Source organism: Sphaeramia orbicularis, chromosome 24 (assembly GCF_902148855.1).
Source record: "Sphaeramia orbicularis chromosome 24, fSphaOr1.1, whole genome shotgun sequence".
Classification (NCBI taxonomy): domain Eukaryota; kingdom Metazoa; phylum Chordata; class Actinopteri; order Kurtiformes; family Apogonidae; genus Sphaeramia; species Sphaeramia orbicularis.
Genome location: NC_043979.1, coordinates 48,684,640 through 48,712,436, shown reverse-complemented (window position 1 = coordinate 48,712,436; position 27,797 = coordinate 48,684,640). Strand labels below are relative to the sequence as shown.

The following is a 27,797-nucleotide window of genomic DNA, read 5'->3' as shown; positions in this document are numbered from 1 at the left end:
TTTTTTTTGTTTTTTTTTTTCTGTTTTGTTTAGTTTTCTTCGGCTCAGTCTTAGTAGATTAAAAACATAAGTGTGAGAGAATCCGATGAATGCAGGGTTTCAGAACAAATGAAGCCTGTAATTGATGACTTATTGATGCATAATCTCATTAAAACATTAGTTAAAACTCATAGAGAATAATGTTGGACTGAGACTTGAAGCAGACTCTTTAGATGAATAATAAATCTCAATTCAAGAATAATTGATCTAATGCATCATCACTTCTAAGACTAAAGTGGTTCGATCCAGTGTGAATATTCCAAACACACTTAGTTCTACCAAAACCACCAATGAATCATCCCTGTGTGTCCACAGACTGAACCAGACACTGAAGAAAGGATAAAGATCATGGTTTTACTAAGGCTGTGTTTTGGCAAGAATCTGACCATACAATCGGATCACAATACTGTTAAAAAGGCAATTTTTTGTTTCTTCCTTTTTTTTAAATGATTATTTCCTTGAAGAATTGAATTACACCAGAAATCTGCACAAATACAAACTACATTTTTATTTGATCAGAACAGGATCCAATGCTGTATCACAAAATGTTCCTGTGTTCAAACTGAAATTATGTTTTACAGACATTACAACTAACTAACATTATAACATTATTTTAGTTCAATCCCAACAAAGGAACTAACATTATTTAATAAAAGAGTGTTAAAGAATAATAAGTAAAATATAAACAACAAAGAAAAACACAAATGAACCTCCACAACATCTGCATTTGAATAAATACCAAAAAATATCGATACACTACTTTTTTATAGCGATACAGTATTGTGAAATGAAATATTACAATATATCGCAGAACCGATATTTTCTTACACCCCTAGTTTCTACACATCTGTGTCACATAAGATTTTTTTCAAAAACTAAAACTCATAGATGGTTATTTTAACAGTCGCTCAAAATAACAATGTATCTCATAATGTTCACATGCTGCATCGGCTGATAGTTTACATTATAGCTCTGTTAGCTTAGCTCTGTTTTTAGACTGAAAACAGCCACAGTAAAACCACTAATCACCTCCATTTTCTCTATGGTTTAGACAGTTAAACTAAAGTATAGTAAAACCAAACTAAAAGATGGTTTAAACAGACTAAAAGTTTGTAAAACTAGTATAAAAGACAGGAAAACTAAACTAAAATTTGGTAAAACAGACTAAAATTTGGTAAAACAGGTCTAAAAGATTGTAAAACCAAACTATTTGATGGTTAAACCAGACTTAAAGATGATTATACTAGACTAAAGTATAGTAAAACCAAACTGAAAGATGGTTTAAACAAACGAAAAGTTGGTGAAACTAATATAAAAGACATTAGAATTAAACTAAAAGGTGTAAAATGTGAACAAAAAAGATAATAAAACCAAGCTAAAACATGATGAATGCAACTAAAGGACAATTAAACTAGACTAAAGTATAGTAAAACCAAACTCAAAGATGGTTTAAAAAGACTAAATGTTTATAAAACTAGTATAAAAAACAGTAAAATGAAACTAAACATAGTTAAAATAGATTAACATTTGTTTAAAACGAATCTAAGACAATCAAACCAAACTATTTCATGGTTAAACCAGACTTAAAAATGGTAAAAGTAGACTAAAGTATAATAAAACCAAACTAAGAGACAGTTTAAACACATAAGAGTTTACATTATAGCTCTGTTAGCTTAGTTCTGTTTTTAGACTGAAAACAGCCACAGTAAAGCCACTAATCACCTCTGTTTTCTGTGATTTAGACACTTAAACTAAAGTGTTGTAAAACCAAGCTAAGAGATGGTTTAAACAGACTAAAAGTCGCTGAAACTAATATAAAAGACATTAAAATTAATCTAAAATGTGTAAAACGTGAACAAAATAAGATGATAAAACCAAACTAAAAGATGCTAAATGCAACTAAAGGAGAATTAAACTAAAGTATAGTAAAACCAAACTAAAAGATGGTTTAAACAAACTAGAAGTTGGTGAAACTAGTATAAAAGACAGTAAAATGAAATGAAACATGGTTAAAACAGACTAAAATTTGTTAAAACAAATCTAAAAGACTATCAAACCAAACTATTTCATGTTTAAACCAGACTGAAAGATGATAAAACTAGACTGAGACAGTTTAAACAGATAACAGTTTACCTTATAGCTTTGTTAGCTTAGCTCTGTTAGCTTAGCTCTGTTTTAGAGTGAAAACAGCCACAATAAAACCACAAATTCCCTCCATTTTCTAGACCACAGGTGTCAAACATGCGGCTCGGGGGCCAAATCCGGCCCGCCAAAGGGTCCAGTCTGGCCCTAGGGATGAATTTGTGCAAAAATGCAAAAATTACACTCAAGATATGAACAGTCCTTTTATTCAGGTTCCACATTCAGAACAATTCAACCTCAAGTGGGCAGGAGCAGTAAAATACGATCAAAATAACGTAAAAATAATGACAACTCCAAATTTTTCTCATTGTAAATGTAAATATTTTCATGTATTTAATTTTGCAAAAAATATGAATAACCTGAACAAATATGAACAACCTGACATGTTTTAAGAGAAGTACAATTTTAACAAGATTCTGTCTGATATTAAATGTTTCGTGTGTTTGTAGATCCACTGTGATCTGTAAGTTATAGTGTACATGTGGAAATGAGAAACTGAGACATAATATTGTTAAAATTACACTTATTTTTTTCAGTTTAATCACATTGTTTGAAAGGACAGTTTTGTAAATATAGACCTTCTCATAATGTAAATGTACTTTTTTTTGCTCTAAAACAGAGAAAAGTTTGGAGTTGACATTATTTATATATTATTATGTTATTATTTTACTGGTTCGGCCCATTTCAGATGAAATTTAGCTGTTTGTGGAACTGAACTGAACTGAGTTTGACAGCCCTGTTCTATACGGTTTATACGGCTAAACTAAAGTGACGTAAAACCAAACTAAGAGACAGTTTAAACAGACTAAAAGTTGGCCAAACTAAACTAAAAGGTGGATAAAATAAACTGAAACTGTTTCCACTAGGGCTGGGCAAGTTAACGCGTTATTACCGCATGAACGCATTCATTAAATAACGCCAACAATTTTTTTTTAATCTCCCGTTAATGCTGTTCTGCCTTTCAAGCAAGTCTTAGTTCATTTATACATATGGACTCTTATTTTGAAAGTCATGCTTTTATTTTGGCGCTCTACACGCCGGTGCTCTGTGTGAACTGTGTACGAGCTGAGAGGAGAAAAGTGAGCGAGCTTTTCCAAGTAATGCTGAATCAAACTTTAACTCCTGCAGTTCAACGCCTGTATGTGTCAATCATTCTGTTGTTTGCTAAATAATTTCACATGCAAACGTGCCGTTAGAAACATGTTTATGACGTTATTTTGGATGTGTTTATTACAATGTGTTATTAACATGTTTAAGCTACAGACGTCTTAGCGAGGACAGTACACTTGTAACTCCTATTCTTCTGCTTGTGTGCGTGTAGCGATTAGCTCGGCAGATAGACAGCAGGTTTAACAAGAAAAGCCCAAAACTTGTGTCCAAATCTGTTCCTGTAGACTCGCTGTAAAACTGACACATACAAACAAAATATGTCTGAGTTCTGTTCACTTAGTACATTTACATGGCATTATACATTTAAATGAATGGGAAAAATACCACTAGCTCGATGCTAACTTGAATGGGAAAATCCATAGACATGCTAACGATTAACATTTACAGATTAATTTAAGATTTACGTCTTTTTATCCAACAACAAAGGTTCACATCAGAGATATTTGATACTATTCATTCTGACAACAACTGAACAGAAAATACTCACAGGTAAACATTTTTGGGGCCATACAAACGGAGTGAAAGAAACGTGTCTGTTAGTTCCTTCTTATGTCTGAACTGACTACGGGAACACCGCAAGGACAAAACATACGTTAGTGACACTTATTCTGACCACTAGAGGGCCCCCTTTGTTTACTTTGAACAACTGAACATCACATATTATTGTTCTTATTAGTATTAGTACTGATTAGTGGGACTAAGACTCCTGTCAATCACTCACAAGTGTAAATAAACTGTGTGGACATAAACATGTGTAACAGTAGCGGTCTGTTCCATGGACATTTTCATTTGAAATGTCTTCAGATGGTGGGGGGGGGACACACAGGTGTTTGGAAGCACTGAAATGTGCAATTATTTTAATCAGCGGAGAACTTCAGTCTGAAATATCACTGAAAGGAAATACACACTGTTGATGCAGGCAACCCCCCCCCCCCAATATAAGTATATGATTAATCGCAGAAATCCACGCGATTAATTGCGAATACAATTGTAATCGCTGCCCAGCACTAGTTTCCTCACATCTGTAGTATGTTTTGTGGTTCATCTATTACACTGGGTTACAAAAAAATGTTTTTTGCAAGTTGTCTAGATTTTTTCAACTGAATTAGCACCATTTTGCACCGCTAAATCCAAAAATGACATCTGTTTTTTTCAATCAGGTCAGGTTTTTTTGCTAATTTGATTTGAAAAATTTGATCTTCTCACAAAATTGATTACATTTTTGTGACTTTATCAGTTAATTTTTTATATAGTTCTCACCCAAAATAGGTTTTAAGAGAAAAAAAATCATTTTCTAACAGGATTCCTGTTAGGTACAATGGTGTATTCAGCGCAGATGTAGCAGAATATGTCAGGCTTATTTTTGCAAGATCTTCTAGTCGAAGCCATTTCATTCACCTGTAATATTAACCCTTTCATGCACTGCCCACTCCAGTGGACAGTTCTTCTCCATCTGTTCTCTTGTATATTCATGGGTTTTGTTGTTTTAGTTCCGTATCAGCCAACACAGTGGACGCTTATGCACCATCCCATACACTGTAATTCAGACCATTACTGTAACTTTACTGTTCTAGATAAACCTGATCTGCACTAACATGTTTGAGTGTAAATCAATTTTTATTTGTTAGACAAGAAGGTTTTTTTTGCATATTATCTCCATGAAGTGAGTAATTACTAGCATTAGAATATGTTAAAATGTGAGAAGACATCAGATTAGCAGCATTAAAAATGTTTTTATTTCATTGTTTTCATCTCACTTTCTGATATTGGGTTTTAAACACGTTTCTTTACTTCAAAAATTAAATGCATGGGTATTTTTGTAACTCCATAGAAAAAAAAACTCGATCGCATTGTTTTTTTCATGGCTAAACACTGAAGAAAAAAATCTTGACTAAGGTTCTCATAATTTGTGCATGAAAGGGTTAAAAAAAAAACAATCATAAATTGGCAAAAGTAAAATCTTCAGAACTCGTTTATTGCAAGAAATATGAAAGAATTTTGTATCATATGATGTGAAAATGCCCATAAATGTAAGCAAAAATGTTAAAAAAAAAAAGCCAATATGTAGCATAGTTCAGAAAGTTGACCTGGTTGAGCAAAATGAATGTGATTTTTGGATTCAGCACACCAAAATGATCCTAAATCAGCTCAAAAAACTGAAACAATAAATTTGTTGTTGACCAGTGTAATGTAACATTTAAATGACAAGAACGAAATCTGAATCTGAATTTTTGAAAATCAGCTAAAATCAGTCCGTTTCTCCCGCTGAGGCGCTAATAATACATGAATGAAAACCAAACTTAAAGAAGTAAAATATTAAAGCCTGTAATCCCCCTGGTGTGCACATGTGTGGTATGTCCTGTACCAGATGAATGCACTGGTGGACTGTGTTTGGACAGGCCCTTTTCAGCCCACTTAGTAAAACAGTCCCATCCAACTGACAAACCGGTGGCAGTCCTAGTCCTCTATTTCTGTTTGAAGCCCGAGGGGGGGGGGTCACAAGGCCCGACAGACGCCGACATCTGGCCGTGCTGCTGTCAGCCCGAGTGAGTGGAGCTGTCAATCAAACTGTCCAACAAAACCGCCCAGGACACGAGCAGATCCAGCATCAGTTTGGAAGGAGGAGCGAACAGAACAGGACGGAGCCGGAACCCCACACATACTGTACGTCCAGGACAGATTAGAACCCTGACGACGTACCGACACACACACGGCGCCGGAAATGGAAATGACATTTTGTGGAAAGCAGAGCTGCCATTTCAAAGCTTTTAAGTGTTTAAAATAGCCCTGACATTTCCCTTCATTCCGCCGTTTCATGTGGTGATTGTTTTGCCACGTTCCGCAAAAAAACTGAGCTAAATTAATAGAAGCCAAAAGAAAAAAAGAAAGGCATGTTTTTATCCACTGGAAAAACAACGTCTTTATTCAATTTCTACAGCTTTCATAAATACAACACTGCAGAAGCCGTTTGTCCTCTGGTTTTTATTTGTTCCTACTTTGTACATTTCAGTACGAGTTTGTCAGTTTCATATGGAAGGAAATGTGTGCCGTCAGATAGGAACTGTTGTATTTTGCAAGAATTTGTTTAAAATAGTTATATTTCGTAATTAGAATTTTTTTATAGTTGATTTTTTAAAAATAGTTGTATTTTGTAATTTGAATTTTTTTACAGTTTAATTTTTTTTTTTGTTTAAATAGTTGTATTTGTAATTTTATTTCTTTATAGTTGAATTTGTTTTTTGAATAGTTTTATTTTGTAATTACAATTTTTTTATAGTTGATTTTTTTTAAATAGTTTATTGTAATTTGATTTTTTTTATAGTTGATTTGATTTCATTTTTTTGGATAGTTGTATTTTGTAATTTGAATTTTTTTTACAGTTTATTTTTTATCTTTGAATAGTTGTATTTTGTAATTTTATTTTATAGTTGAATTTGTTTTTTGAATAGTTTTATTTTGTAATTTGAATTTTCTTATAGTTATTTTTTTTTTTTTTAATAGTTTGTTTTGTAATTTGAATTTTTTTATAGTTGATTTTATCTTTTTTTTTTGGGGATAGTTGTGTTTAGTAATTTGAATTTTTTATACAGGGTGGGGAAGCAAAATGTACAATGAACATTTAGTTGTTTTTTCTCAGCAGGCACTACGTCCATTGTTTTGGAACCAAACATATACTGATGTCATAATCATACCTAACACTATTATCCATACCTTTTCAGAAACTTTTGCCCATATGAGTAATCAGGAAAGCAAACGTCAGAGTGTGTGATTTGCTGAATGCACTCGTCACACCAAAGGAGATTTCAAAAATAGTTGGAGTGTCCATAAAGACTGTTTAGAATGGAAAGAAGAGAATGACTATGAGCAAAACTATTACCAGAAAGTCTGGAAGATACTATTAAAGAAGAATGGGAGAAGTTGTCACCCCAATATTTGAGGAACACTTGCGCAAGTTTCAGGAAGCGTGTGAAGGCAGTTATTGAGAAAGGAGGAGGACACATAGAATAAAAACATTTTCTATTATGGACATTTTCTTGTGGCAAATAAATTCTCATGACTTTCAATAAACTAATTGGTCATACACTGTCTTTCAATCCCTGCCTCAAAATATTGTACATTTTGCCTTCCCACCCTGTAGTTGCTTTTTTTTGAATAGTTGTATTTTGTAATTTGAATTTTTTTTATAGTTTTTTTTTTTTTTTTTTTTTTCTTCATAGTTTAACCCTTAAAAACAAAGGTGTCAAACTCACTTTTTTCAGGGGCCACATTCAGGCTAATTTGAGCTCAATGGGGTAGGACCAATTAATTAATTAATTTAATTAATTTTTTTGATGACCAGATAGTTTTATTTACAAATGGCAAAAATGCTTGTGTGGTAATAACATCAATTCGTCTCGTCTCATTAACAAAAATGAAGCGACATTTTATCCCAGTTTTTGTTTGTAAACTACATTTAGCCTTGTTTTTATCAGTCAGCAACATTGCATTATACATTTAATTATAGTTATCGTCACATGACCACTGTTTTCGTTACGTCTCATCTCGTTTTCGTCACGCGGTAAAGGTTCGTTGACGAAGATATTTTGTCATAATTTTTGTTGACAAAAGCAACACTGGCCTCAGCTTATCATTTATACATATATGTAGGTTTATACTGTTCACAGAACACACACAGAATTCTGTTGGTACAAATCTAAATTGTTTTTAACCACATACAGGTTTATTCAGTATCGTGTGTGTTTTTTTAATCTGTAGTACAAGTGAAAGTAAAAAAAATAGAAAGAATCCAGAAAATGAAAAGCAAAAAATCAATCCAATCCACTTGACCGTTCAGGTTTAGCCTGCACACAAATATTTAATTTAACCTGATGAAAAGGGCAGTTTAGTACTGATATGACACTTTAAAAACCAATTACGACCACATTAATTGCTGGTAGAGTGGACGGCCGACAGCAAGTAGATCATTGAGATTAAAATACTTCTGTGAAACACACACAAAAACACTTTTACAGCTGGAGTTCAAAGCTGTCAGAGTTAAAATCAGCTTCAAATTGATGGAAGGAGGTGGAAGTTATTATGATGGTGATGAGGAGGAAGGTTTGACACTGAACCACCTTTAACTCAGATGTATAAGTGGGTCCAAATGACCCGGTGAGGTGGTTTTACAGTAATATCTTTGTAATTAATAGTTATTATTTTCATATTCCAGGTATTCTTTAAAAAAACACATTATTAACATCATGACATTAAAATTTTAACTTATATTTTATAGATTTAATGTAATTGTAGTTTTTGTTTTACTCCCTTAAGCTTCCTTCGGTGGGTCAAAATGACCCTCATTCTTTTTCAATAGAATTTCATGTGTGTTGTTCCACCAAAGTCCAGGCTTAGTTTATCCTTTCTTACGATGCAGACGCCCACCACCTTTCACTGCTTTAATCAGACCTGGTGCACAGTCCTGACGCCCATCCCATAATAGTGCACACACATTACCGGTACAGGAAACTGAACCCAGACACAGAAAACTCCACAAATAAAAGTTGTATTTAAACCTCAGTTATGTAAAAGTCTAAGTATTAATAGTAACATGTACTTAAAATGTAAGTACAAGTAGTTATTTTGCAGTAAAATGTCAGTGTTTTACTATTATTTTAAATGTTTTTGATTCATTTTACTGCTGTGTATGTTAGAAAAATATCACATGAGTAGAGTAGAATAGTATACAATACGATTAGAATAGAACAGAATAGATTAGATCAGAATAGAATACAGTTGAATAGAATAGAATAGAATAGATTAGAATAGAATACATTAGAAGAGATTAGACCAGAATACAATAGAATAGAATCGATTAGAATAGATTAGATTTAAATACAATACAATACGATTAGAATAGAATAGATTAGAATAGAATAGAATAGAATAGAATAGAATAGAGTTGAAGAGAAGAGATTAGAGCAGAATACAATAAAATAGAATCGATTAGAATAGATTAGATTTAAATACAATACAATATGATTAGAATAGAACAGAATAGAGGAGATTAGAATAAAATACAATAGAATAGTGTAGATTAGAATAGAATAGATCACATTAAATTAGAATAGAATGGGTTGGATTGGATCGGAATAGAATAGAATATCTTTATTGTCATTGTAACAAGTACACCATCATTTAAAAGTGCCATCCAGTCTGTACATCATATAGAAAATCCAAAACAAAACCTACAAATAAAAGCAACTAAAAAAAAAGCAGGCGTAAACCGAACACAAACCCATCACTCACTCACACACTCGGACATTCCGTTGTTGCACTGATCCCTTTAAAAACATATCGCACATTACATATGTTTGTCAGTGCTGAGTGTGGCGTGCGGTCGGATAAAAACTGCGAATCACCTGTTGTGCAACGATGATGTAAAAAACACCTGCCGGATCCGCAGATTGAGGATCTTCTCAAACACGGAGCTTTTACGCCTGCGTTTTCGTCCAAACGCTGTGGGAGCTCAACACTCCGCCTAAGTTCGATGTCATTACCAGCGACCGAAAACGAAGCGTGAAGCTTTTTCCCGAGGGCTCGTACTTAACAAAGCCTCCAATTGGCCACGGCTCGCATTTGGAGTAAAATTAGCACGGACCGCTCCAGACGCACCAGGCCAAAACAGGGCTGTGTGCGCTTTGTTTTCAGCTGCTCTACAGTATTTACTCTGTTGTGTCCTGGACCGCTGCTCCGCTACAGTATCTGCCTCTGCCAGTCCTCTGCACATATGTAAATCTGTGTGTGTTTGTGTGTGTGTGTTTTGCTGCAGACTGCTCAGTGTGCTCTGCTGTAATCTGGACACTTTCCTGCTGCTGGAGAGCCAATACAACATCTGCTCCATGCTGCTGCAGAGTCAGAGGGAGAATGTCACCGAGCCTGGCAGCGGCAAAGGGTAGGAACCACAATCAACACATACTCCGACGTTTACGCCCGAGGACGTTCCGCTCCGGCTTTTATTATGTCGACCACTTCAATGCTTCAGCTGCCGTCATCACATTAGTGGAATGGTTTTAGTGTCATAGCACTTTTAACCTTCCTTTACAACTTACACAACACGGAAATAGAAATTAGTGGTCGGATTAATTCCAGGGTTTATACGGATCTTCCTTGGGACAATGTTGACAATTTGTTTTTTGAGAAATCTAGATTTTGGAATTTTTCATGAATTTCTTAAACATTAGAAGTGTGCCTGTCCTTCTAATGGTTCATATTTTGATGGTTTATATCATGGAAATGGTTACAGATATTAATATAGTTCCTGTTGATCACTGATAGAAGTCATATCTGGACTTTCATTTGGGTCTGTGACCTTTGACCTTAAGGGACCTTAAAGGGTTAAAGTGAAGGTCACTGATGTCTATTCATTTCAAATTTTATTTGTAGCTTCCTTGGGAATATGTCTACAATGTTTGTTCACAGTTTTGAGAAATTTCAATTTTTGACCAATTTTTGGAATATTAAAAATTGCCTTTATTTACAACGGCTCATATGTGGATGGTTTATAACATGTAAATGGTTACAGATGTCAATATAGTTCCTATTGATCACTGATAGGAAGTCATATATGGACTTTCATTTGGGTCCGTGACCTTTGACCTTAGGGACCTTAAAGAGTCAAACTCAAGGTCACCAATATTTAGATTTCAACAATCTTCTTCTCTGACGAAACTACTGATTGGATTCATTTCAAATTTTATACGTAGCTTCCTTGGGAATATGTCTACAAACTTGGTTCACAGTTTTGAGAAATTTCTATTTTTGACCAATTTTTTGAATATTAAATTTGCCTTTGTTTATAATTGCTCATATTTTGATGGTTTATAACATGTAAATGGTTACATATATCAATATAGTTCCTATTGATCACTGATAGGAAGTCAAATATGGACTTTCATTTGGGTCCGTGACCTTTGACCTTTAGTGACGTTAAAGGGTTAAAGTCAAGGTCACCAGTATCTAGATTTCAACAATCTTCTTCTCTGATGAAACTACTGATTGGATTCATTTCAGATTTTATATGTAGCTTCCCTGGGACAATGTCTACAAAGTTTGTTCACAGTTTTATGAAATTCAGATTTTTGACCAATTTTTTATTCATTCATTCGTTCATTCATTTTCTGAACCCGCTTTATCCTCACTAGGGTCACGGGGGTCACTTGGAGCCTATCCCAGCTACTTACAGGTGAAGGCGGGGTACACCCTGGACATTATCCCAGTTCAGCGCAGGGCTGAACATATAGAGACAAACAAACACTCTCACATTCACACCTATGGGCAATTTTTTAATTATTAAAAGTTTGCCTTCATTTATAATGGCTCATATGTTGATGGTTTATAACATGTAAATAGTTACAGATATCAATATAGTTCCAATTGATCACCGATAGGACATCAAATATGGATTTTCATTTGGGTCCATGACCTTCGACCTTGTGTGACCTTGAAGGACCACCACGAAAATGTAATCATTTGTTCCTTGTGCCGGTATCAACGTTTCCTGAAAATTTCATCAAAATCCTTCCATAACTTTGTGAGTTGTCTTGCTAACAGACAAACACACAGAAAATGTGCCCCGATGAAAACCTAACCTCCACCGTTCCTTGGCGGAGGTAAAAAAAAATGGTGAAGCTCAACAAAAACATGGCAAACCACACCAGCAGAACGCCCCAAAACAGCACAATCACTACTATATACATTTGTTTACAAGAATTCACTGCTAAAACATCACTTAAAGGCTGGTAAAAGTAATAAAAATCTTCCATGTCTCTCTCACCGACTGCACTCTGCTGCTCTAAGCTCCGCCCACTTTCACCCCTCCCCCTCCGCCCCTGCAGACCTCTACCCTAATGTGTTATAAACCAATAGAAAGAACATTTGGATTTTTTTAATGGCACAGATGGTTCAGGAGTTCCATTAACTTGAGTGACGATGGATGAAAATCACGGCGCCGATGACACGGTCGTCCTTAAAGGGTTAAATTTCTGGAAGTGCTCTGAGTCATTTAGAAATCCCAGTGGTTTCCGGGCGGAGCACATTTGCCTTTCTCATATCCATTCAGTAAAAGCTGTGGGCTCGTCCGTGCATCATCCTTATATGACAGCACACGTCCAGATTTAATCACGACTTGGGTTGAGAAATCGTTTGTTTATTTGTTCGGCGCGTCACAAATAAAATGAAATAAAGCAGAAACAAAGGCCGTTTCTGAGAAGTGGGTGTCCAAGTACCACCCCACCCCCCCCAAGTTGGAATGAAAATAACCCTGAAATGCCAGTTGGCGTCACATGTCTGAGTATTGGCTCAGTTTTGGAGAATGATGACTTGATGATGATGATTTATTCTGCCATTGCCTTTTCCTGCCCTCTCTCCTTCCATAACGGCCGCAGACATCATCATCTTTTATTTCCTTTTAGCCTTTTCTCCTCCTTGTCATCCTCCTCTCACTCAAAGTCATCTAAACTTTACTCCTCAGCATCTAACTTTGGTTTACTCTACTTTCTTTGTCCCTCCCCAAGGTTCTTTCTGACCTTTTTCTTTTTTTCTACCAGCGGTGACACCCGAATTCACCGAAAATTAGTTTGCGTTTGTTCCACTCCAGCCGAGCTTTGAGTTACAACGTTTTTGTTTTTTTTTCCCTTGTCAAATTTATGCAAATTACACAGTTGCGAGGCCAGTGGGCCCCTCGGAAAATAGCATTATATGTGAAAATAGTCCCCCTTTATTACCAATTCTGGGCACAAATTGCTTCAGCTTTAAGAACAATCGACCACCCTTCGGCCTTAAAGTGTCTGTATAATTGGAATATTCTCTGATCCTATCTGAAATTCTCACACTTAAACGTCTCTGCCTTTCTTTTCTGACTCTGCCTTTCAACGCTAAAGAAGCGGCGTCGTTCAGAATCTTCAAACTCCGTGCCGAAGCTTTCATTTGACGTTTCACAGAATCCCTTCCGAGCTCTGACACATGACTGAATGACACATTAATTGTCTTGACGTTGTTTACCGAAAGGGAAAAGAAGACGAGGCATTTGCATCTGTTTTATTGTTTCGTACCCTTTTTTTTTTCCCATCTAAACTCCTCTTCTTTCTATGAAATCTCCACAGAGAGTACATCATAGACGGTCTGTCGGTGGAGAGGAACCATGTGCTGGTTGGTGTGAGTTTGGTCGGAGGTCCGTCGGAGAGGAGACTCCCCCCTCGAGCCCTGCAAGAGGTCAGCGCCCATTGATTTACCACTGGAAGCTGGTTTTTAACACAGTCTGTCTTTAGATTGATCTTGTCCTGTCAAGGGCCGAAAGGAAGAGCGAAGGCAAGAATTATTAGCATTCTGAGTAAAGTCAAAAAGGATTTTCTGGAAAGTACTCGATGCCTTTTAATCCTTAAAAGTCCTAAACATCCACTGATCTAAACGGTTTAATACCTGTTGATCCACTAATTCTATCAATACATGGAAATAATTGGTGTAAAATACAGTTTTATCTCAATTATCCATTGGGTAAAATGTACAAATCTTGTCAAATGAGAATAAAATGAGCAAAATACTTGAGAAATAAGGAAAAAATTACCTAAAAAATCCTTGAAATGTGGCATAAAAGTGAAGGAATCCTAAATTGAGGAAAAAATTTGCAAAATACTTGGAAAATTAGGAAAATTTATCATTTCATAACATCCAGAATCCTGTATTTAGTCTGTTCACCCTCAAAACCCAAAACCATCCACTGATCTAAACTGTTCAATACCTGTTGATCCACTAATCCTATCAATACATGTGAATACTTGGTGTAAAATACAGTTCTTCATCTTTTCGTGGTCGTCAGATATGAACCATTTGAATGTTCAGAGGCTCCATAGTTACCATGGAAACACTGTCATCTTCTACAACACTGATTCACCAGTAAAACCCATGGAGTTGGAGAGATTTTACCCAAAATTCACTTTTTCTTCAGTTTTCTCTGTTTTTGATGTAACCTTTGAATTTACTCTGAGCTTTTATGAACGTTTACATGATCAGTGAATTAAATATGGGAAAATATGTGATTTTCACATAAAAATGCAAAACAGACGATAATATCGTAAGTTAATGGTGATAAATAACTTAGGGAAGGTTGGATGTAGAGAAAAAGTCATTTGCAAATGACAAAAATTGCTTTAACCCTTAGGGGTCCACGGTCACGGCCCCGTGACTGAATCACATGACATTTTCAACACGTCATAGCATCGGAAGTCGGTCGTGTAGACCACTGGGGATAACAAAACAAATATTCACTTTTAAAGTCTTTGAAAAGGTTCGTGAGGCATCTTTGTCTTATTTACACAATAAATTATATGCATTTTTCCAATCAGATTTTATAATTTTTGTGTGTTTTTTGGCCTTTTGCATTGATATAGTAGGTTAAAATGAATAAGAAATTTGAGGGGAAAAAATGTAAAAAAGGGCAACAAATGAAAAAACAAGTAAAAATAATGCAGGAAATTAAGAAAATGAAGAAAGGTGAATAAGAATATTTACAAAATAATAATATGGAGAAAATAAGCAACAAAATAAATAAAAAATTAAAACACTGATTCATACAAACAGTGCCTAGCATTAGCATTAGCCTCAGATGTGAATCAGTGCTGTGTTCAGGGGCAGCGACAGGAGAATTAACCTCCATGCACCTGTTATTAATGATGGTTTTCTATATTAATTACAGAACACAGTCATCTTTTAACGTATAAAACCTAGAAAAGAATAAATAATATGGAAAAATGTGCTAAAATAAGTAAAAAAAAAAAGTCCAAATAAGCAACAAAAGGAATGAAAAAAGCCAGTGATGAATAAAATGAGCAGAACTTAATAATAAATTGACAAAATAATAAGTAACATGAACTAAACAAAAAAAAACAAAAAAAAAAACAAAAAAAAAAAGGCAACAAATGAATAAAAAGTAAAAATAATGCAGGAAATTAAGAAAATTAAGAAAGGTGAATAAGAAAATTTACAAAATAATAAATATTATGGGGAAAATAAGCAACAAAATGAATAAAAAAAGTAAACATTGATTCACCAGTAAAACCCTTGTAAGTTTAATAAATGACAGTGGATAAAATGAACAAATATGAATGTAAAAAAAACCTAGAAAATAATAAATAATATGGAAAAATGTGCTAAAATAAGTTAAAAAAAAAAAAGACAAAATAAGCAACAAAAGGAACAAAAAAAGCCAAAGTGATGAATAAAATGAGCAGAAATTAATAATAAATCAACAGAATGATAAATAACATCCACAAAATAAGAAATCTGAGGGGAAAAAAAAGTTAAAAAAAAAAAAAAAAAGGGGCAACAAATTAAAAAAAAAAAAAGTAAAAATAATGGCCAGAAATTAAGAAAATGAAGAAAGGTGAAGAAGAAAATTTACAAAATAATAAATGATATGGAGAAAATGAGCAACAAAATAAATAAAAAAATTAGAACACTAATTCATATAAACGGTGCCTAGCATTAGCATTAGCATTAGCCTCAGATGTGAATCAGTGCTGTGTTCAGGGGCAGCGACAGGAGAATTAACCTCCATGCACCTGTTATTAATGATGGTTTTGTATACTAATTACAGAAGACAGAGTCATCTTTGAATGTAGAAAACGTGGAAAATAATAAATAATATGGAAAAATGTGCTAAAATAAGTTAAAAAAAAAAAAAAAAAGTCAAAATAAGCAACAAAAGGAACAAAAAAAGCCAAAGTGATGAATAAAATGAGCAGAAATTAATAATAAATCAACAGAATGATAAATAACATCCACAAAATAAGAAATCTGAGGGAAAAAAAAAAGTAAAAAAAAAAAAAAAAGGGGCAACAAATTAAAAAAAAAAAAGTAAAAATAATGGCCAGAAATTAAGAAATGAAGAAAGGTGAAGAAGAAAATTTACAAAATAATAAATGATATGGAGAAAATGAGCAACAAAATAAATAAAAAAATTAGAACACTAATTCATATAAACGGTGCCTAGCATTAGCATTAGCATTAGCCTCAGATGTGAATCAGTGCTGTGTTCAGGGGCAGCGACAGGAGAATTAACCTCCATGCACCTGTTATTAATGATGGTTTTGTATACTAATTACAGAAGACAGAGTCATCTTTGAATGTAGAAAACGTGGAAAATAATAAATAATATGGAAAAATGTGCTAAAATAAGTTAAAAAAAAAAAAAAAAAGTCAAAATAAGCAACAAAAGGAACAAAAAAAGCCAAAGTGATGAATAAAATGAGCAGAAATTAATAATAAATCAACAGAATGATAAATAACATCCACAAAATAAGAAATCTGAGGGAAAAAAAAAAGTAAAAAAAAAAAAAAAAGGGGCAACAAATTAAAAAAAAAAAAAGTAAAAATAATGGCCAGAAATTAAGAAAATGAAGAAAGGTGAAGAAGAAAATTTACAAAATAATAAATGATATGGAGAAAATGAGCAACAAAATAAATAAAAAAATTAGAACACTAATTCATATAAACGGTGCCTAGCATTAGCATTAGCATTAGCCTCAGATGTGAATCAGTGCTGTGTTCAGGGGCAGCGACAGGAGAATTAACCTCCATGCACCTGTTATTAATGATGGTTTCTATACTAATTACAGAACACATCTTTAACATCCACTTAATTAGTGCTTTTACTCCTGATCCAGAAGTTACACAGAGCTACGCACACATTTTTGTTCGGACTTTGTTTTTTTTTCATGGCTTTTATTGAAGATGAAAAGGTTCCCAGTGATTTCCCCGCAGCTCTTCGGTGTCTTTCGGAGGCCCGCAGCCTTATTTACTCAGCATGTTTTGGGGTAGATATCAATTATTTAGGTGTTGTTTACACTCAACTCCAACCAGAAAGTAATTTCAGCTGAGGTCAAGGAAAGGATATGAGCGAGATTTCCAAGAGCGAGAGTGTAAATTAGTTCAGGGAGTGATTGTGAGAATACAGAAAGATGTTAAATAAGCACAAACCCAAATGGAAAACGAAGCCACTCTGAGCTGAAAAATGAGAAGATGGATCATGTTTTATACGCGGGGCTCATTTAGATGATCTTCAGCTGCAGCCAGTGTTAAACATGAGGCCCGTGGACCAACACAGGACCACCGAAGGGTCCAGTTTGGCCCGTCAGATGAATTTACCAAGTCCAAAAGTGACACTTCATGAGGTTCAACTTTCAGCTCAGTTTGATCTCCAGTGGGTCAGAACAGTAAAATAATAGTTTAACGACCTATAAATAATGACAACTCCAAATGTTTGTCTTTGTTGTAGAGTGAAAAACTGCAAAAGTAGAATTCTAATATGAAAATGTTTATATTTACAGACTGTCCTGTCTCAAAAAATGCAAGTATTTTGTCCATTTAAATTCATTTGGATGCTTATTTAGTTTATTTATTGATTACTTTGTTGACTTTGATGCTTATTTAGTCAATTTTGATTATTTTGTCCATTTAAATTCAATTTGGATGCTTATTTAATTAAATCTATTGATTATTTTGCTGATTTTGATGCATATTTACTTCATTTTATTGATTTTGTCCATTTTCATTCATTTTGATGGTTATTTAGTTCATTTATTGATTATTTTGTTATCTTTGATGCTTATTAATTTAATTTTATTGATTCATTTTCCATTTTTGATAATTTAGATGCTTTTTTAGTTACGTTTATTGATTATTTTGTCCATTATTATTCATTTTTATGCTTATTTACTTCATTTTATTGATTATTTTGTCCATTTTCATTCATTTTGATGCTTATTTAGTTCATTTTATTGATTATTTTGTTCATTTTCATTCATTTTTGTGCTTATTTAGTTCATGTTATTGATTATTTTGTCCATTTTCATTCATTTTGATGCTTATTTAGTTCATTTTATTGATTATTTTCTCCATTTTCATTCATTTTGATGCTTATTTAGTTCATTTTATTGATCATTTTGTCCATTTTCATTCATTTTGATGGTTTTTTAGTTAATTTTCGGATCTATATGATCTTTTTCACCGTATATGATCTTCGTTCCGTGGATGTAGTTGAAGACGCACAGCCCCTTTTTGATTGGCAGATCCAAATGGCAGCAGTCAGGGCTCATTCTGAGTGCAGAACAGGAGACAATGGATCCGAGTCCTGCCTCTAAAGCACATTAACATTTACAGCACATTATGTGGGGAAGTTGCCACGCCGAGCCGTGACCGAGGAGAAATGGCAGCAGATTACAGAAGATGGAAAAGGGAAAGGACAAAGTGGAGTGGAATGACGAATGAACCGCACAGACACGCTGATAAACTGCCAACAACCAGGCATCAAACAATTACTCTTAATTAATTAAAACTACGCTGCAGTGTTTATTAGTTGACACAATACCGTCAGATATTTCCGTCGGTGTTTTAGTTAATTAAAACATAAACAAACGCTACTAATGTAACGCCACGACACATCCATTACTCAGCAGACGCAGAAACGGCCGGTGTAGTGGTTGTAAGCCAAAACTGGAGTAAATCAAAGAATAAAAAGACGAAATTCATGAATCAGAGAAGGAGCGAACAGGCCTTTACAACTGTGATTACATCGGAGCAGATTATAAACAGGGTTTCTGCAGGTCAATAAAAAGCATTAAAGTCCTTCAATAGATTTAGTCAAAATTAAGGCCTTAAATGGCATTCAAAAGCATTAAATTCAATGTCCAGAGGCATTAAAAAATCAGATACACTGGATGGGAAAAAAAACATTGTTATTCATGATTTATTTTGATTATATAAACATTTAATAATTTTGATCAGAAATATAGTGTGATGATTGACAGGTGGAGCCCTTTAATTGACTATTGTTTATGGCCGACACATGAAGTCACATTTGTCCATTTTCCTTCATTTTGATGCTTATTTAGTTCATTTTATTGATTATTTTGCCCATTTAAATTAATTTTGATGCTTATTTAGTTCATTTTCTTGATAAACTGCCAACAACCCGGCATCTAACAATTACTCTTTAATTAATTAAAACTACGCTGCAGTGTTTATTAGTTGACACAATACCGTCGGATATTTCCGTCGGTGTTTTAGTTAATTAAAACATAAACAAACGCTACTGATGTAACGCCATGACACATCCATTACTCAGCAGACGCAGAAACGGCCGGTGTAGTGGTTGTAAGCCAAAACTGGAGTAAATCAAAGAATAAAAAGGCGAAATCCATGAATCAGAGAAGGAGCGAACAGGCCTTTACAACTGTGATTACATCAGAACAGATTATAAAGAATGTAAACTATGTGGACAAAAGTATGTGGACACGTTGAATTCAGGTGTTTCTTTTCTAAAGCAGGTACAGACTTAAAGATAATCAGGCTGTTTTTTTCCTGCTTTTCAAACGGCAGATTATTTTGTGTTTTAGAAGATTATCCTGTGGTCTGAGGTGTTTTAAGAGTGAATTTGTCCTGATAATTAGCTCTGAAACGGGTCAGGCCGACATTTGTAAATCTTAAACTTTAACGATTACAAAATTTAACAATAACATTGACTTGTGAAAATGTAGTTTCAATTCAAGTCAATGGAGTATTTTTCACATTGAACAAAAACTACTAATGCAGTGAAATCAGTGATATTGATATTTTTTTGATCAAATGTCACTTACTTTTACAGGTCTATTATACACAAAAATGTAGATGTAAAAAACAAAACAAAACAAAACAAAAAAACACTACAATAAAATCATCATCTATCAATATTTTTTTTGCATAAATCTCTTAAACCACTTCAGCTCAAAACTACCAAATGTTCAATAATTTTCGGAATTTTAACCCTTTAAATGCTAGTTCGAATGTGTGATTTTATGAGTAGTTGTTTAATTGCAGTAACACACGATGTGGACAAAAGTATGTGGACACGCTGAATTCAGGTATTTGTTTTCTAACAAAACAATAATGACTAATGTCAGAATATAGTTTTATATTATGGGATAAATATCATTGCATTGGTTAGTTTGGTTTAAATTGTTATCTTTGCTTCCAAAATGCCTGAGATGGTTTTGACTTAATTTCTCTCAACATTGATTTTTTTTGTTTTTTTAATCCATGACTATGATTTTAAATGTTCTTCCTGTAAATTTCTAAAATATTTTTCCTGCTCTGACTGTAAATAATACTTTTCTATCACATCTAACCATCTACTTTCTTCACATCTCACTTAAACTTTAAGGAAATATTGATGTTTCTAAATTATATGGACATAAATATTGGGACACATCATGTCTCAAGCTGTAACATGTCCTGTTCATGAGGATTTGAGATAAAAACATCAATATTTCCTTAAAGTTTAATGGTAGATTTTTCTTCCTCAGTGAGATGTGAAGAAAGTAGATGGTTAGCAAAAAACCCTCACAAAAATGAACAGAATATGCAACAAAATAAAAAAAAATAAGATGTCCTGTTCATGATGATTTGACATAAAAAAATTAATATTAATCATCAATATAATATTTATCTCAGTATAAAACTATATTCTGACATTAGTCATTATTGTTTTGTATCCCAGAAACACCCGAATTCAATGTGTCCACATACTTTTGTCCGTTTCTGTACGAGTTAGGCAATTATGCTATGAAGCTAACAATATGCACGAGACCATTAGCTTTAATTAGTTTTCTGGTATTAGCATGTTTTATGCAAGGTCGTTATTTATTAATTAGCAAATTGGAGTCGTTTTAAGTCATGTAGGTGTTGTTAATAGTACAAGCCTGAATAGGAATCCTTTAAATCTGTAATTAATCAGCTGTAATTGCAGTGTGAGCCTCCTGCACTATTGTACTAATAGAGCTTTAATTAGATCATCTGCATTTATTTTAACATGATGTGCTTTTTAGTGTTGTGTCAGATCTGCAGCTTCTACAAACCTGATCCAATAAAGGCCTGGTACTTCCTGTTTAGCAGATTCAGTTATATTTGGGTTCTTCTCTGAAACTGGTCCTAAAAACAGGACGTGGGGCTAAAAAATTCAAACCAGATATAATTTTATGAAGGAAGTTTGGAAGCACTTTGGGTCTATTTTAAAAATCAATACTTACTGAGATAAAAGAGAAACTGTTTTTCAGATAAAACTCATTTTATGTCATTTTTATGTTATTTTTTTAATACAAAAATCCGAATGTAACACGATAAAAAGGACGCAAAAATTGTATGCTACTTTTTTTTTTTTTTAATATCTCTTTATTCTCTCACAGCTACATTTTGGGAATTGAACTAATTATTCAAGGCACAGTGTTTCACAAAAATGACCGCTGTTGCAAAATCACTCGCGTTTTATATGCGTTTAAATGTTCAGGTTCTGTATGTAACACCAGTGGACACGATGGGTTCCACACCAAACCTGGAATGAGACTGAGACTGATGAAAAACCCACATGTGTGGATTAGAAAAACCACTAGGATCCACACATTTAACACAGTGTCTTTATTTAGAGTTTATAGAAGAGCATTTACACATGTTTTTAAAATAAAATGCACTAACACCTATGGAGATTTAATGTTCATATTTGGGTCCTGTTTTTTGACCCAATATTTGAGTAAAAATTCATTAATTATGGGATGGCTCAGAGCAAGAGGATATGTCCATTTAAATTCATTTGGATGCTTACTTAGTTAAATGTATTAATTATTTGGCTGATTTTGATACTTATTTAGTTCATTTTATTGATTATTTTGTTAACTTTGATGCTTTAGTTAATTTTATTGATTAATTTTCCATTTATGATCATTTTGATGCTTATTTAGTTAAATGTATAGATTATTTTGCTGATTTTGATGCATATTTAGTTCATTTTCTTGATTACTTTGTCCATTTTCATTCATTTTGATAGTTATTTAGTTCATTTTATTGATTATTTTGTCCATTTAAGTTCATTTGGATGCTTATTTATTTAAATGTATTGATCATTTTGCTGATTTTGATACTTATTTAGTCCATTTTATTGATTATTTTGTCATTCAGTGTCTTTATTTATAGTCTATAGAAGACCATTTACACACATGTTTACACATCTAATGCACTGACACCTAGGGAGATTCAGTGTCCGTATTTGGGTCCTATTTTTGGACCCAATATTTGATTATAAATTCATGCATTATGGGATGGCTCAGAGCAAGAATGTAATTTTTTTTTGCATTTCTCTGAGGTCATCATTAGGTCCGTCCTGGGGATATATGTCTACAGTTACCTTTTATTATTGGGTCTAAAAAGATGGAAAAGTGACAGAAACTAAAATAAACCCAGTTTCACAGAAGCACCCATTTCTATCCATTTATACATGGCAAACATTAGCAGTTAGCATCACATTAGTAGGAATTGGAGTAAATGTTGCATATTGTAACACTGAAACTATATTTAAGACTTCCTCCATCAATGCAATGATATTTATCCAATAATATAAAACTATTTTCTGACATTAGTCATTATTGTTTTGTATCCCAGACCCCTGTTAGAAAAGAAACACCTGAGTCCAACGTGTCCACATACTTTTGTCCACATAGTGCATGTGTCATGCTTTTTAAGGTTGTGGTTTGCTTGAAGGTTTATAAAAGTGGTCTAACATTCAAACACTGGTTTCAGGGTGATGATCCGTATCCATGGCCCATGTTTTCATGTCCTCCTCTTCCTTCCTGTTACACGTTGGAACCAAAGAAGTTTGACCTTCATCCACACGGTGAGAACCATGTTTAAGTGAGCGCTGTTCACCAGTGGGTTAGCACTTCTGCTAGTGTACAAGAGCCTGTGCAGTAAGTCACACAGTCATCCTCCGCTCTGCAAAAACAATGCAATATTTATTCAATATTTAAATGCACTGTTTTTATATAGACTTCAGTTCATATATATATATATATACACACACACACACACACACACACACACACACACACACTGTTTTCAGAGGTAATACTGTTACATACTGTTGATGTCGTGTCTATTCATATTTTATGGTTATTTTATATACTTTTTGTTCTACTTTAGCTCTATTATTTTACTTTGCAAAATTTTACATTGTGCTTTAATTTTTTTTGTAATTTTAAATTCACTCTATTCTTGTTTCTGAAATATTGTTATTTTTATTCATTCTATTCTGTTCTATTCTATTGTCTTCTCCTCTTTTCTTCTCTTCATGTTTTTTATGCTCTGTTTCTCTTCTTCGTGTACAGACTCTGAACTCAGTTCTTTCCTGGCGTCGTCTACGGACACAACCACTGATGACAGATGGATGGAGGTGTGTCGTAGACACTACTGCAGAGTCCTGAGCACCGACCCAGACATGTTAACAGGAACGGGTCAGTACTTTGATTTAACGACTATCATGATAATTAAAGGCACTGTCAGGACACATCTATTATGACTACTATTACTGTTATTACCTTATTATAACTTTTATCCTGTGATTATTAAACTATACATACATATATATATATATATATACATACATACATACAGTACATATGTAGCCCTGTCTCTCCCTGTCCCTGGAACACCAAGCACACATGAACATTTAAGACAGACAAAGTATTGATGGAACATTAGTATTCAGACCCTCTATCTTTATACTGGGACCAGACCATATGTTTATAGAACAGTTTAAATCGGTGAATATTTTGGCGTTGCTTGTGTTGGATGTCCAGACTGTTCCACAGTTTCACTCCACATACAGACAAAAACATTTACCAGTGGTTCAAAACTCGGTTAATGCCAAATCTCCAAAGCCTCTCAGATTATGAGTACTCTCCCAAATTGTGAAGTTTTTTTGTAAATCACTTGGCAGTAATTTGTTGAATGCTTTAAATAAGATTATTTCTGTATAATATTTTACAAGATCATGGATTTTTAATAGTTTTGACTGAATAAAGAGATTCTGAGTGTGTTGTAAAACTCCAACCTTATGTATGATCCGTACTGCTGCTTTCTGTAAGATGACTAATGGACTAACGGTGCAGTGGTAACTGTTTCCCCTAACTTCAATCAAATCAAGTAAAAGTGACCGCATCAGGAATCAGAAACTCTTCAGATACGTGAGGCAGGTGTGCAGCAGTTGAACCAAACCCACATGAGTCCAGGGTTTATTATTTTCTTGGTTTATTATTCATTTTTGTTCATTTTATTGATCAGTTTGGCTGTTTTTGTTCATTTTGTTGCTTATTTTATTCTTTTTTTTTGACCGTGTAACTGCTTTTTGGAGGTCAACCAGGTGCCAAAAACCAAAATAAACACAATAATTGTACTTTAGTGGTTAGAAATAAAACAGATTTAAAGAAACATGAGAACAAAATTCATGGATTTCTCAGAAATATGTTTTTTTTAACTCGCATATAAAAACTTGATGAAACTTGAAACTTGTTTTTATATATATATATATATATATATATATATATATTTTTTTTTTTTTTAACTTCATATTAGTTCCTTTTTTGCATAGTCTTTCATGTTATTTATCATTTTCTAAGTATTTTATTCGCTTTTGTTCATTTATTTGTTGTTTATTGGGAGAATCATATGAAATAAAAAAAAGTGACTGCATCAGGAATCAGAAACTCTTCAGATGCATGAGGCAGGTGTGCAGCAGTTGAACCAAACCCACATGAGTCCAGGGTTTATTATTTTCTTGGTTTATCGTTCATTTTATTGATCAGTTTGGCTGTTTTTGTTCATTTTGTTGCTTATTTTATTCTTTTTTTTGACCGTGTAACTGCTTTTTGGAGTTGAACCAGGTGCCAGAAACAAAATAAACACAATAATTGTACTTTAGTGGTTAGAAATAAAACAGATTTAAAGAAACATGAGAACAAAATTCATGGATTACTCAGAAATGTTTTTTTTTTTAACTCGCATATAAAAACTTGATGAAACTTGAAACTTGTTTTATATATTTATTTATTTTTTTTACTTCATATTAGTTAATTTTTTGCATATTCTTTCATGTTATTTATCATTTTCTAAGTATTTTATTCGCTTTTGTTCATTTATTTGTTGTTTATTGGGAGAATCATATGAAATAAAAAAAAAAGTGACCGCATCAGGAATCAGAAACTCTTCAGATGCATGAGGCAGGTGTGCAGCAGTTGAACCAAACCCACTTGAATCCAGGGTTTATATTCAGCTGGATGGTGTGCTGGTGCTGCAGGTGTGTCACGTATCCCTCGTCGCAGTTTACCTACCTCTGACATTGGCCAACCTCCTCCAAAGCTCATCACTGCCATTCACCGCCGTGACTGAAAACAGTGATTCACAGAGAACAAAAACACATCCAAATTAAAGCGTCCCCACAATGGTGTCATTAATGCACCTACTGTACTCTGATTACTTCCTTTCATCGGCTCGCTGTATTCTGAACGCAGCTCATTTAAAGCCTTTCACTCAAACACCACCATCAAGATTTATTATCCGTTCGGCTTCCTGCTGTCGTACAATGACATTTTATTTATCGCATTATTTCGCTACACAAAACCCGGCATCGCGTCCTTTTTTAAAAAACATCCAGCCGAGGAAATTGTCGCGTTTCTGCGCCGCCCGCTTAATAACTCACTTCCTCCGCGATTTATTGTGCAGCCTCCAGACGCTTTGATTATCACTTGTATCTCTGGCAAAGGTTCTATTCAGCTGTAAAATGAAAATGACGGAGTAGCGCTATATCTGCACCCAAAACACTCGTGATTAGAACTGCCGGGACGTTCAATACCTCACTATCTCGTCAGCTTATCGATCGGTTAATTGGAACGCCTCGGCAGCATGTCAATACGATGCGATTAGGGTTCGCTCAGACCTTCACTGTGGCTCCTTTTGTGCGGTTATGATGAGCTTTCATTCCGCTGCTTTTCCAGATGCACGCCGTACATCACCGCCGTGCGTTTAGAGCGTCGCCTTTTCACCACTGCATTGCACGAACATCCAGTTTCACTTGAGTTTTTATTCCACATTTTTAAAAACAAGGGAGGGGAAAGTTGTATGAAAAGCACCTAAAGACACTGAATATGAACCCTTTAACCCCTGACACATTAATCCAGGTAAACAATTTTTAAATTTTTTTAAAATAAATTTCGTTATTTACCCATAAAGACCCAAACATCCACCACTGACCAAAACCATCTACTGATCTGAACTGTTTAATACCTGCTGATCCACTAATCCTATCAATACATGGAAATAATTGGTGTGAAATACAGTTCTTCATCTTTTCATGGTCATCAGATATGACCCATTTGGACGATCAGAGGCTCTGTAGTTATTGTGGAAACACCATCATCTTCTACAACACTGATTCACCAGTAAAATTCATGGAGCTGGATCAATGACAGTGGATGGACACCCTGGGTTTATGATCAGTTAATGAGAGATTGGACTGAAAAAGTCACTTTTTCTTCAGTTTTCTCTGTTTTTTATACAATAACCCTCAACTTTTATCTGAGGTTTTATGAACATCTGTATGATCAGTACACTAAATATTGGAAAATACCTGATTTTCACAGGAAAAATGCAAAATACTGAGAAGTATTTTTACATTAAATGGTGTTAAATCACGTAGGAAATGTTAAATATAGAGAAAAAAATAATTTGGGAACTACCACGAAAGTAGCGCTGGGTCTTTATGGGTTAAACTTTTTGTTTTACAAGACACCTGGTTGAACTCCAAAAAACAGTTACACAGTCAAAAAAAAAAAGAAGAATGAAACAAGCAAGAAAATGAACAAAAACAGCCATAGTGATCAATACAGTGAACAAAAATGCATAATAAACCAACAAAGAATACGTTACATGAACAAAATAAGCCACAAACTGAACAAAACTGAAGAAAAATTAATAAAATAAGACTAAATGTAAAAAAAAAAAACAAGACAAGCAACTAAATGAACAAAAACTGAAAACATAGTTACAAAATAATGAATAACAGAATAAATAACAGAAAAATATGCAAAAGATTGACTCAAATGAAGTTAAAAAGAATAAGATAATCAACATGTATCTGAATTTTAGCCCAGTAGTTTTTGTTTTGGGCTCTTTTTTTTTTTTTTTTTAATAAATCAGACACCTGGTTGAACTCCAAAAACCAGTTACACTGTCAAAAAACAGTAAAGCAAGAAAAAAAAAAGGAATGAAAGAAAGAAATGTCACAACGCTGCAAACAGCAGTAAAAACAAAAAACGACAAGAAAAACGGAGTAAAAAAAAAAAGCCCAAACCGTCTATCTTTATAGTGAGTCAGTCTCACTCACTGCTCTGTGGCCCCGCCCCCCCATTCTACAGGCAGTCGGGGTGCACTGAGCATGCTCAGACAGCTATGGCAAGAACAATGTCTATTCTATGAGCACATTTTCAAATTTTTCCTAATGAGTAAACAGTTGAATTTTTACAAATATTTAAAATAAATCCTATATTCAGAATTCTTAC

At 33.8% G+C, this 27,797-nt stretch overlaps 1 protein-coding gene across 2 annotated transcripts in view; it reads left to right on the top strand.

The window, feature by feature from the left end:
• Positions 1-27,797, top strand: part of LOC115415447 (protein broad-minded-like) — a 183,615-nt gene that overhangs the window by 93,955 nt on the left and 61,863 nt on the right. For both annotated transcript variants that reach the window (XM_030129015.1, XM_030129016.1), the window contains exons 24-27: positions 10,160-10,282; positions 13,491-13,599; positions 22,987-23,080; positions 23,571-23,696. In XM_030129015.1, coding sequence (XP_029984875.1) covers positions 10,160-10,282; positions 13,491-13,599; positions 22,987-23,080; positions 23,571-23,696 — 452 coding nt within the window. The remainder of the gene's footprint in view (positions 1-10,159; positions 10,283-13,490; positions 13,600-22,986; positions 23,081-23,570; positions 23,697-27,797) is intronic.